General features: G+C 46.4%; 1 protein-coding gene across 20 annotated transcripts in view; it reads left to right on the top strand.

Moving 5' to 3' along the window:
* ADGRL3 (adhesion G protein-coupled receptor L3) overlaps window positions 1-13,265 on the top strand; it is a 529,084-nt gene that overhangs the window by 452,138 nt on the left and 63,681 nt on the right. For all 20 annotated transcript variants that reach the window (XR_012587320.1, XM_074589233.1, XM_074589236.1 and 17 more), the window contains 2 exons: window positions 7,626-7,835; window positions 8,352-8,572. Coding sequence is in view for 19 of the 20 variants with exons in the window: in XM_074589233.1 (XP_074445334.1) it covers window positions 7,626-7,835; window positions 8,352-8,572 (431 nt within the window). In the remaining variant the exon portion in view is untranslated. The remainder of the gene's footprint in view (window positions 1-7,625; window positions 7,836-8,351; window positions 8,573-13,265) is intronic.

Raw genomic sequence — 13,265 nt, forward strand, 5'->3', positions numbered from 1 at the left:
CTCCCATTTGCAAGTGCTAAGCCTTACCCTATTTCTTGCTGCCCCCTTCCTTTCTGGCAGAGAGCAGGGCGAATGCGATGACCAAAGTGAAGGTAGTGGCTGTGGTGTGGTGGAGCCATGTCCCAGCTGTCTCCTGGCGGCAGGCTGGGTAAGACCATCGGTGCGACAGCAGAAGTTGATGATGCTGTGACCAGATTTTTTTCTGGGAACTCAAATTAACAAGCCAGCATCTTGGCTGGGCAGATGTCTACACTGAGTTTGGCACGACCGCCATAGCTCATTTCTCGGGTTGGAGATGCCTTATGAGTAAGCAGAGCTGTGCTGCTTTACTAAATCCAACAAAGCACGGGAGGGCAAGATGACGGATACAGTTAATGTCCTGAGCCTCTCCTCCTCTCCACAACTGAATCTCACCTCAACTGCATTTCAGTTGCAGCGGTGTCAGTGAGTGCAATGGAAACTCTGGGCTCTTGCCACACGCCGTATCCACAGTAGCGTTTGTAACACATGGCAAGGTGAGGTCTGTACCCATTTCTCTGTGCACACCTGCCCCTGTATCACTTTATTTTGGCCATGGGGGTTTCTGCAGCTTGCACTGGCTGCTGCTTCTGGCAGTCACTGGAAGGCTGTTGCATTTTGGGCAGAAGTTTGTGGGAAAGGGTTATGCTGGGAGGCCTTCATCTTGCCGAGGAAGGCAGAGGAGGAGGAAGATGGTCTGTGTGGCCCATGCAGAATATGAAGGCAGCTTTGAGGACTAAGGAAAGGAGAGAAAAGGTGGCTAAACCACCTTGTAGGAGTGCTTTTGAGTCAGAGCCTTATTTTAAGTGGCCATAGCCAGAAGGTGATGATGTTGCACAGGGGCTTCAGGTAGGAATTCAAATACGACTTTCTCCAAGCTCAGGATTGGTGCATCCCTAAGAGCAAGAAATTAGGCAAGGGAAACAGGAGACCTGCATCGTTGAGCAGGGAGCTTCTGAAAAACCTCAAGTGGAAGAAGGAAGTTTGCAGTACGTGGAAGAAGGGACTGACCACTTAGGAAGATTACAGGAACGCTGTCAGAGCGTGCAGGGATGAAATGAGGAAAGCCAACGCCCCCTTGGAATTAAACCTGGCAAGGGATGTCAAGCTCAACAGGAAAGGTTTCTTCAAGTATATCGGAGGCAAAAGGAAAATTTTAGAAAATGTAGGCCCACTGTTGAATGATACAGGAGCCATGGTGACGGAGGATGCAGAGAAGACAGAGTTACTGAATGCTTTCTTTTCTTCAGTCTTTACTGCTCGGCCCAGCCCTCAGGAGTCCCAGACTTTGGAGAAAGTAACAGGAAAAGTCTGGACGAAGGAAGATTTCGCCTTGGTTGAGGAGGATCGAGTTAGAGATCAATTAAGTAAACTGGATATCCACAAGTCCATGGGTCCTGATGGGATGCACCCGAGAGTGCTGAGGGAGCTGGCGGAAGTCATTGCTGGGCCACTCTCCATCATCTTGGAAAGGTCCTGGAGAACAGGCAAGGTGCCTGAGGACTGGAGGAAAGCAATGTCACTCCAGTCTTCAAAAAGGGCAAGAAGGAGGACCCAGGAAACCACACACCGGTCAGCCTCACCTCCATCCCTGGAAAGATGATGGAACAGCTCATTCTTAAAGTGTGTGGAGGAAAAGAAAGCTATCAGAAGTACTCAACACAGATTCACCAAGGGGAAATCACGTCTGACTTACCTGATAGCCTTCTATGATGGCATGACTGGATGGATAGCTGAGGGGAGGGCAGTGGATGTGGTCTGCCTTGACTTGAGCAAGGCGTTTGACACGGTCTCCCACAGCATCCTCATAGGGAAGCTTAGGAAGTGTGGGTTAGATGAATGGACAGTGGGGTGGATAGATAACTGGTTGAAAGACAGAGCTCAGAGGATCGTGATTAGGGGCACAGAGTCTAGTTGGAGGTCGGTGACGAGTGGTGTTCCCCAGGGGTCAGTACTGGGTCCTGTTCAATATATTCATCAATGACCTGGATGAGGGGACAGAGTGCGCCCTCAGCAAGTTTGCTGATGATGCAAAACTGTGAGGAGTGGCTGACACACCGGAAGGCTGTGCCGCCACACAGAGAGACCTGGACAGGCTGGAGATTTGGACAGAGAGGAACCTTGTGAAATTCAACAAGGACAAGTGTAGGGTCCTGCCCCTGGGGAGGAATAACCCCATGCACCAGTACAGGTTGGGGGCTGACCTGCTGGAGAGCAGCTCTGTGGAAAGAGACCTGGGAGTCCTGGTGGACAACAGGATGACCATGAGCCAGCAATGTGCCCTCGTGGCCAAAGAGGCCAATGGCATCCTGGGGTGCATCAAGAAGAGTGTGGCCAGCAGGTCGAGGGAGGTCATCCTCCCCCCCTACTCTGCCTTGGTGAGGCCACACCTGGAGTACTGTGTCCAGTTCTGGGCTCCCCGGTTCAAGAAGGACAGGGAGCTGGTGGAGAGGGTGCAGCAAAGGGCTACCAAAATGATTAGGGGACTGGCACATCTCTTTTATGAGGAAAGGCTGCAGGACTTGGGTCTCTTTAGTCTGGAAAAAAGATGACTGAGGGGGAATCTTATCAACGCTTACAAATCCTTAAAGGGTGGGTGTCCGGAGGATGGGGCCAGGCTCTTTTCAGTGGTGTCCAGTGACAGGACAAGAGGTAACGGGCACAAACTTGAGCATAGGAAGTTCCACCTAAACATGAGGAGGAACTTCTTTACTTTGAGGGTGGCAGAGCCCTGGAACAGGCTGCCCAGAGAGGTGGTGGAGTCTCCATCTCTGGAGACATTCAAAACCCACCTGGATGCGTTCCTGTGCAACCTGCTCTATGTGACCCTGCTCTGGCAGGGGGGTTGGACTAGATGATCTCCAGTGGTCCCTTCCAAGCCCTATCATTCTGTGATTCTGTGAATTAAGCTCCCTTTATTCCTGGGTTAGGGCCTGGTGGTGCCCTTGACAGCATCACCTTTGAAGAGCACAGAAGGGATATGTACCAGGTCCACGGGCGCTGTGTCCACTGTGGAGCAGAGCTGCCTGCCTCCCTTGGTACATCCTTGGGGAAGAGGGAGAGTATGGGTGGTAAAGCAATGGGATCCCCCCAACACATCTCCCTCTTGGCCACAGAGGGGAAAAAGCCCTCTCGAAACCTCTCATGCCTGCATAGCCATGGCAGGCAATGCCATTAGCCTGCCCAGGTGCACTGCGGGAGTGCTTGGGATTTCCTCCCAGCCCCTGTAGCCCAGCTGATGCTTTTGGCATATCTACAAAACCATTTGCTTCTTAAGGAGCCCTTTGCACTTAGCCATGAGGCATTACAGCCAGGTCATAGCAGTTATCCTCTCTCAACACCAGCGATGAGGGGAAAAAGGGCAAAGGGAACCCACATGACCCCAGATAGCTACAGATCCGAGGAGCGGTATCAGCAACTCACAGGAGTTCAAACCTGTCCCACTTGGGTCTCTGCCCAGCCCAGCACACTGCCAGCTCCCACTGGGCACAGAGCGGTCATATCTGAGCTAGCCGATGACACTGTGTTTTTATTTACTGCTTGCTTATTCCTCCACCCACAAAACATAATACTCTTTCCATTCCTGGAAGGACAGATTAGGCAAAGGAATGTGTCCTGTGCTGTTGGCAGCTTGGTTTGGCTGCGTTTTCTTCTACTGATGTTTTTAATAAGGGAGGAAATGGCTGTTCATCTCAGGGAAAGCCATTCTGTCATAAGCTGACATTCCCTGGGATTTGTTTTTATTAGCTCAGCTTTGGTGTACAGGCGCTGCCAAAGCTCCTCATTGATTTTCCCAGCCTGGACAATATCTAGGCTGCCTGCTCACCCTGCTGTGGTTGCTACCAGGGCTCCTGTAACTCCTCCTGCACAGGTTTCCGTCAGCTCTCCTCCTGCCGCTCCTGGCCCCACCGGAGCAAAAGTGGGACTTTATTCCAAAGCCAGGGAGATCTTCTTTCACTGGGCTTTGGGTCAGGTTCATGCCTAAATCGTGAATGCAAAATGTACTTAATATAGAAACCCTTTCACTGAAGCGGGTTATTTTATTTCTTTCAGTTACTCAATAAGTCATTCCTGTGTTGAAAATAACTTGTCTCAGCTTACCTGCAACACCAGCATAGCTTAGCGGTAACAAAACTCAGTGGCTTGCATGCTGGGCCATGTAGGACTGGTCTTGACAGCCATGGTGCATTTGGGCAAGGAGCACTTTGATTGATGCTATCAGGAAGTTGTCCCTTGGACTGACGGCTGGTATCTCCCATGGGCTCTTCCGGTTTCCCAGGTCTTTGAGGAGATTATCAAGAAGCAAGAGTTGACCGTTATCAATACACTGCTGGGGTTTTTTGTGTTTTGCATGCCTGAGGGACCCGAGGGCTTGCAGGGTGCTGGAAGGATATCATTAGCACGTACGTCAAAGCTATTTTGTCCTAAGTCTTGAAGAGTGCTGGGCAGAGTAAAGAGAAAATTGGCTCCTCTTGTATGTCTCTGGGGTTGAGGGACCAGGCTCGGAGACTGTGAGCAACTCAGGTATAAAATCCCAGTGTGCTGTTTATCATACTTAACCCTGGAATGCCACGTACCGACTGTGTAAACCAGGTACGTTGCTCCCTTATTTGTCACGTAGCGATCGGGTGATGGCAAGGATAATCTCATGGCACTGAGGAGCTATTACCATGGTTCCTCCTTTGCCCATACTGTTCTGCTTTGTGGCCTGTGGCGGCACAGTATTTTACAAGTTTCAATCTCCAGTAAAATCAAGTTCCTTGTTGTTGGACTCACTGGTGTAAAAGCTCTGGATGTGCCTGGCCTGGGGGCGGTTGGGACTGCCATGGGAAGGATGTTAGTTCTTACCAACTCCTCTCTGACCCATCAGATCTGCTGTGGCACCTGAAATTGGGGATCCCAAACAGGACAGAGTGCACCCAGCCTTTGAAATCCAGCTTGTTTCTTCTCTTGGACTTTACTAGAAAAGCTACAAATACATATTTTTTTCCCTGGGGTGTTTTAAAATTGCTCTTGTTCCCAGTTTATTGTTATTATTCCGTTTTGTTTGTTCTTTTGTGAGTTTGTTGAGGGAGGTTGTAATTACGCAGAAGTTGTTTCCCAGCACTCCAGGGATGGATGTTATGTACATAAAATCAGTATTATCATTATGATTAATACTAAAAAGAAGAGTAGTAAGAGCGATAATAATAATACAGCAATGAAGTCTGCGTTTCTTGCTAAGCATGGTGAGCTTCATGGGCAAGCAGCCCTTCCCTGAGGAACACCATGAACCTAGATGGAAGGATCCCTCGCCAGGACCAAAACCACCCCTAGTTCCTGCATTTTGTCTTAGAGTTAGCAGAGTTATGGTTTCATGATAGAGGTACAGGAGCTGAGACCTGTAAGATTCATCTCATGTAGGGGAAGAAGCCCTTGGAGAGCTTTCCCTGTGCCAGGGTAACTTTGCCTTGGGATATATGAATCTGCATCATTGGTAACATCTGGATGGGATGGATGCAGCTGGCCAAAATCTGCCTGGTTTCTTTCTCCTTTCATCCACCTGCATTAGCTGCCTTGCCCGGCTTGTCCAGCCCAAGAGCTCTTGGTCACTTCAGCCTGGGAGGACAATCAGATCAGGTGAGCTGGCGGGATTGTTCAGGGAGATGCTCTCCTGCCGTTCCCCAGCAGCCGCGGATGAAAGAAAGAATGATTTGCAAGGTGCAAGGTTTGCATTAACATTTTTTCACACTGAGTTAAGAGGGATGGATGAGCTGGAATGACACTGAGATAAAGCAATGCGCAGCCGCCAGGAAAATGATGTGTGCTTCATCTTCTCAGTTTTCTTGGTACTGCTGGAGGAGCTGGAATAGGAATTTCTGTCATGTTCTACAGTAAGCACACAATGATTTTTTGCCTCCCTGTTGGACTTGCGATCCCTAGTTCCTTAGATACTGGAAATACTCAGGAAGAGCTGCAGGAGCTTTTGGGGAAAGGAGCCCTCATCTCTCCACCTCCAAGTCTCCCTGGAAACAAAACTTCCAGCATGGAAGAGATGGAGGGAAAAGTCACTCCCCATCCTCCATTATCATTTGATGCCTATCACTCATACTGATAAAGCCAAAGAGCTGAAAGGTTTGAGTTGTTTCTCACGGGTGCTGACATAGCAAAGTGTATACTAGGAAAGGCCTGACGTTTGATGTGGCTTTATCATTGGCAAGCAGGCAAGGAAAATGGATAAATTAATCACCTTTTCCCTCCATCTGTCATAAGCTTTTATCCCCCAGGGAAGAAAATGTTGCCAGTTTGTCCCGGCTTTCTGAAGTGTGACACTATTGTATTTGCCAGCCTACATAATGCCTAAGTCATCAAAATGCCAGAAGCAGAGGGGAACGTGAATACGACTTATAACACAGACTGGTGGACTACAGAGCAGGGTTTCAGGCCTCTCTGGTCTTTTTAAAAAAACCCCAGAGATTTCCAGCCAATCTTTCCCTCAACTCATTGACTCTAACCACTTAGCCCCGAGCAGCCATCCCGTGACTCACCATGTATTTCTCATTTCTTATTTACATTTTACTAAGTAACGATATCTCTAATTTCACCGCATCTGGTGGAAGCTTGGGGAGTTACGGGCGAGTTTTACAGCCTGAATAAGGACTAAGGTGGTGGGACACCTTCAGCGTCGGGGTCCCAGCACCCTCCTCCTCTTTCTGGGAGGAAGATGCAGCGTAAACCCAGGAGCAATCCAGCAGTGTTTTATCAGCAGAGCCAGGGCACACCTGTGCTGCCCCTCGCAAGACTTTGTTGTTGTGTCGCCTAACTTTGCCACCGCAATAGCCATGTTTGCATGGCTTTGGGGTAAAACCATGTTACAAGTTCATCACAAGGAATCACTCATTTTCCAAGCTGTCTTAAAATCACTGTTCTGTTACAGTTTAAAAGTAAATTTGTGTTAAAAGATCTGTCTTTTTTTTTTTTTTCTGGGTAGCATTCTAGGGATCAATCTGGCTTCCCAGGAGTTTTAAAATAGAGCTCCAGGGTTTGAAAAAGAAAAATCAAATTTTATTTCTCCTTCCCCAGTGAAAAAACCTAACCTAAGACATTTAAGTGATCTCTGTCTGTCCAAAGCCTCCAAGCTCCTACGCCTTTGTGAACGTTTAAAGAGAGTCTTTTTTTCCTCTATTGGTAAATGGTTGTAATCTCCTTGGTGTTGGTAGCAGGAAACATTTTTACACTTGAATGACAGTGTTTGATGGTTCTTTATACTATGTATTCACTCCTTTGCCTTGTTTGTGAAAGATGGAGCTGCACGCAAGGCTGGCTATGACATCTCAGTATTTTCAACAACAGCATCGTTGTTCCTAGGATAGTTTGGGGTCTGAGTCTCTTCAGGGCACCTGCAGCTTGGCAGAAGCTTTGGAGTCTGTGTTTCAGGTTGCAGGTTTCTTGATGCAGGATTGAAATCTAGGTCCATTTAGTCTTTTTGCTACAGGTCCATTGTGCCACAGCTTGGTCAGTGGATGCAAATATTTGGGGAAGGGTCTCAGACAACCTCACTTTGTGTCTGGGTTGGATTAGAAGTCATGCAGCATAGAACTAATGATTTTTTTTGGTTTTATCTCCAGCACAGCGATGCAGTCCATGACCTGCTCCTGGACTTTATCACGTGGGTTGGCATCCTGCTCTCACTGGTCTGCCTTCTGATCTGCATCTTCACCTTCTGCTTCTTCCGTGGGCTGCAGAGTGACCGCAACACGATTCACAAGAACTTGTGCATCAGCCTCTTTGTGGCAGAACTCCTCTTCCTCATCGGCATCAACCGAACTGACCAGCCGGTAAGAACCAAAGCACTTTCTGCTCCTGCCACAGGCTTTCATCTCAGTGCGTATGGGATGTTTGACCATGCAGTGAGATACATTCCAGCGCTGCCTTAGTTCTGTGCATGTGTCCTCACAGGGTTGGGCCCCGGTTGTTAACTGGGAGTCAAACGCTGATGCCTGCTGTGATTTCAGAGGCATATGTGCATTGTTTGTAAATAACGCACGTGTGGATGTTTAATAAGCAGGTTGTAAAAATGCATTTATACTATGTGCATCTTTATATGTTTATTTGCCAGATTGTGTACATACCTACCTTTGTATCTTCGAATATAATCTGTATATGCAGAGATGTGTCTATTTTAAAATAGTTCACGCACATTTTCCAAGTGAAAAAGAAGTTCTTCCTTTGGGCAGGAGGGAAGATAAGAACTCCCTTATTCTTACTAAACTCGCAGTAAGAGTAATCCAGAGTGTTGCATTAATTCTGCATGGTACAAACACCTTTCCTTGCTCTTTTCAATCCGCACGCAGATTGCCTGTGCCGTCTTTGCTGCCCTCCTGCACTTCTTCTTCCTGGCGGCTTTCACCTGGATGTTCCTGGAGGGGGTGCAGCTCTACATCATGCTGGTGGAGGTTTTCGAGAGTGAACACTCCCGGAGGAAGTACTTCTATTTGGTTGGCTATGGCATGCCTGCACTGATTGTGGCCGTATCAGCAGCGGTGGACTACCGGAGCTACGGCACAGACAAAGTGTGAGTGGGGCTTGGCACTGCTTTGATCTGGTCAGGAGGAATGGGAGTGGGGATGACAAAGGGAAGTGAAGAACCCAGGGACCTGTCAGGCAAAGGAGCCTTATACAGGGAGAGCTCAGCCAGGAGGCATGCATTGCCTTATCTCTGTGTCTCCAACGCAGTCCGTGATGATACAGGACAAATTCCTCACTATGAAATGGTTTGCAAAGGTATTTTCTTGGGGAAGTCAGTCGGGGAGAATTTTATCACATCATTGCATAACATAAGCAGAGGTGGCTGTCCCAAGTCTCAGCTTGGTACTGTATCAGCAAGGTCATCCTTCTCTAACCAAAGAGTATTTCTCATGTGGATAATGAAACACAGCTTTCTTCCCCTTTTTTATGTGTTCTATCAAATTAACAGAGCCTGCAAGCAAAATAGGTGGTGACTGTGGAGTGCTCTAGACTCTTCGCAAATCAGAACAGCTACATCATTTATCATTATGAATATTCTTAAATGTTTTCAGTGTTGCTGAAGCTGGTATCAAAGCACAATTTAGATGATCATGCAACACCGTCTAATGGAAAACAAAGGGGAAATCGAGCCTTTGATTTTCTTTGCCAGCTTTGTTACAGTAGCACTAACAATGTGTTTTTATTGACTCTTTTATTATTTTTTTTTTTTGCTTCCCCTTGTCAGGCTGCCTTTCTCCTGTCATTTTAACTGAGCTAAGGGCTCAATCTGAAGGCATACATAGCAATGAGCTGGTGGCATTTTTAAAGCTCTTTTTTAGCATAGATTGGGTCAGGCCATGATTAACAGTTAATATTCTGTTAAATTCAACTGTAGAATTTTTGCCTGAAACCTTTTTGGTATAGATGAACCTGATTCCTTGCAGAAGTAAATCTGTAGAGCAGTAGAGCTACTCGTGATCCATTACCGTGCCAGCAGGTAGGCTTGGATCCCAGCCGGATATTTGCATCGTGTTCCTCCCATGAGTAGGAGAATAGCAACCTGAATTTGTGTAAGTGTCATACTTTGTGGAAAGGAAATGGCCCCCACAGATAAAGGTAGGAGGGAGTAAGTTTTCAAGGAACTCTACCAATTTATCCAAAGTAGTTTGACCGACTTTGACAGGCCTAGTGGGCTAAGAATAAGTAACACAACAGCTGATTACAGTTTCTGGAGCAGGCTGTTTCCATCAGCTGCCACCTGCTTTCTGCCCCAACAAACTTTTCTGTTCACATCCGCTCTTGAGTGATTTATAAGCTCCCATTGAATCAAGTATTGAAACATTCTCCCTTGTCCCTTTAGACAATTCTTTTCTTACTGTGGTGTTTCTATGGAGGACCTATCTCTTCACTGTGGCCTACGTGGGGCATGTTGAGTGTCAAACATGTTATAGCCAAAAGACCGTGAGTCCAGCTCCCTGGAAAGCCATCTGTGTCCACACTGGTCTGGTTTGCCATCTGGTGTTCTAGTGGCAGCCTTCCCCGCTGTTCAACCTGTGACTTCTGCAACGTTACTGTTGTAGGGATTTTAGCACCAGAGCAGTCCGTTTGACTTCTCTCTCAACATTTTGGGCTGCCTACCAAGAAAACCCAGCATTGCAACTGGTTTGCGATGAAAGCTATCACCAACTGTGTTCTTTTACAGTGCTCTATAGCTGTTGGGTGTTGAAAATGTCTTACTTCATTCCCTTGTAGTAAAAGGACATCCCTGAGCCCAGGGCATTGCTTTGGATGTGAGACAGCAGTTGATTTGCATCTGCCCTCATCTTTGCAAAGTCCCTCATGATGCTCTGTAGGGACAACCAGAGTATCAGTGTCAGTTGTGGGAGCTGCAGCTGTGTTGCTGCGGCATGCAGCAGGCTGGCTGTAGAGGGTGGGAACATACAGCACCTAACCTCAGCTCCCATAAAGCACCATGGGAGCTTTGCATTGCTGAAACGCTTCCGCTCCTTTTAAATGAATATATGGACCTTTCTGAAGCACAGCAAAATAAAGGTATTTCATGGGATACGCTGGCTTTTCCCAAGAGGCCTTGGATGCTCAAATGTTTCCATGGCATGGGAGGTACAGGCAGAAAGGTTGGCTAAAATTTGCTGAAGGCGAACAACAAAACTTTGCTATCTTTGTGTTGTGGAGGCAGCAGTCCTGTGTCTGTGCCAGTAAAATCTCTCTCCCTCCCCACAGCATAAAGTAGTATTTTTAATGATTAAACATGTATATACAATATTTTACAAATAAATATTTGCAGAGCCTTAAATATTTATTTATAATCTCTAATCCCAGAGTGCACAATTTTATCACATTCTCGTAGTGGAAAATAAAAACCATACAATATGTTTTGTATAACTATCATGCTCCATCTGGTTGATGGATGATGATGTATTTTTCTGTATAATGTTATTAGAAGGGTAGAACTGATTAGAATTTGTAGTGAACTATATGCCAGGCATACATAATTTGATTGCAAGAAGTTGCTTGGTTTTGCCGGGTTTTGTAAAACATCCTCTGGAATATATTACTTGCCTCCCTCCATTATTTATTGCATTTGTTTAAGCAGGACTTATGGAGCTGTTAGTGTTATTTGTTTTTTGCTTGGCATTTGGTGCCACCGTTCATACATCTCAGAATGATTTCTTAGACACCCAGTGTAGGTTTTCTTGATTTCATTTGCCTTTCTAAATCCAACCCTCCTGTAACACATGCCCGGCTTACATAGCCAGGAACAGGCAGTTGTTCCTCTCTCTGTTTCTTTGCTTATCAGTTGGTGCTTGTAATTTTCTGAAGCATTCTATGTCCTAGTATTCATATTGGCATTTTGGAGTAGCTGCCCAGTAAAGATGCCCAGTAAAGATACCCTCTTATACTTAATTATTCCAGGGATAGGAATTTATCCTTTTCCTTTTACCATTTTTTTGTTTAAGAGCAGTTCAAACTACTCATATTAGGAGACTAATTTGTTTTTACAACCAAGCAGCAGCGTAATGATGCCACTAATTCCATTGGTGATTCTGTCCCTTTCAGGCCGGCAGGGACTATTCACGTGAGCAAGCTGAGCCGTGTTTTGCCCTTTCCCCCAGATAAATCAGAAATGTTGCATCTCACCTTGTTCTGATTGTAATTTCTAAAATAAAGGTGAAAAGCAGGAAGCCCCACTGTAGACAGCGTGGTCCCCCAACATTGCCAAGGCGATTCTGGCGATGCTCACCTGAGCTTCCAAGTGAACGTTTCTTACGGGCCACGTCTTCTGCTGCAGAGTCTTAGATGGCCACGTCTCAGGTTTTGCTGCAACAAAGAAGATACTGTGATTGCAGTTTTAAAAAGTTACATCATTTGCCTTGTCCTGCGTGTTAACCGAATCCATCCATCTCCTGGCCGAATCTGGTGTTAAGCATTATGGTGGGCAATGCTGCAAAATGCAGAGGGAAAATAGCATTTGCGGTTGTTGTTAGTGTTTGAAAATAACTTGTGTCTAAAATTCAGTAAAAGCTGGATTAAGACTTTAGCAGCCTCCCTTTGAGAGGACTCACTCAAGTAGCAGGCTGTCCAAAATCGACAGCAAGATTTCCATATTCCCGTATTGTCCTGGGTTTCATATCAATGCCTCTTACGAATCTCAGAGGTAAGCAGCTATACTTTGAATGGTTCAATATATTTTAGAAAGGTATATTTGTCCAGTGGTGATCAAATTCATTGTGACACGAATCTCTGTATTGTTTCTCCTCCCCTCTCCCTCCTTTTGGTATGCTATAAAGCAGGATACACATGGTAAGCAATCCATCTGTCAGAAAGCAAAATGAAAGCCCAGTGTATGTACACAGCCTCCATCAGCCAGTCGCCGACATTTTATGCATGTTAATGTTGCTGAGAAAATAGCTTCTAACAATACGGTCTGTCTTGGGTGGCTCCACTGAACTTGTTTTATTTTCAGTGCTCGTGCTGGGTGTTTGGAGGAGGAAGCGTGAGCAATGTGGACGCTGGACTGCGTTAAGCAGAACCTATCTTGCGCCCTTGAAAGGCACGTCTTGTGCATACATATCCCGTTACTGCACCCAGACAAGGAGCCTGTAGAGCCACATGAAACAAACCGCTGATCTCCCATGAACAACATGAGATGTTTAGGGCTCTTCAAATTTTATGGTCCAATGGCAGCTAATGATTGTTTATTGGTTATATTTAATGCACACCAGGGATAGTTTAGTATTTGATTTCTCCTCATGCGGAAAATAGAGTAAACTCTTTGTAGTCTTTATTACTTGGGAAAAGCGTTAGGTGAATATAGCGACTTGTCACTGTGGAAGAGGAGGAAATTAAAAAGTAAAGGAAAGCAGCACCACGGAGCTGGTTACGAGCACTGAATACGCTGGTGTGACTCTTGAAAGAAGCAATGGGGTTTTGAGCAGCGTTCCCTGCTTCCGCAGACTTCCAGATAATCTGCTCTGCCTTGTACTGAGCCCTGAAGCAGCTCGTTTGCTTAATGGCAGCGGAGTCTAAACTTGTAATGTGGCGAGTCCGTGTTCACCGTGCAGCTGCGCATGGGGGGTCAGAAGTAACTCAGCAGCCCAAGATTAGCAGCTTTGGGAAGTGAGTTGCCTGATTGCTTCCTTGTTTTGAGGAGCTCATTTATGCAGCTCATTGTGCGTGTGGGTTTTTGTCTTTTAAGGGAAGAAAAGCTCAGTGTGGTACTTGTCTGATTAGCAATTTAC

Source organism: Larus michahellis, chromosome 5 (assembly GCF_964199755.1).
Source record: "Larus michahellis chromosome 5, bLarMic1.1, whole genome shotgun sequence".
NCBI classification, from domain to species: domain Eukaryota; kingdom Metazoa; phylum Chordata; class Aves; order Charadriiformes; family Laridae; genus Larus; species Larus michahellis.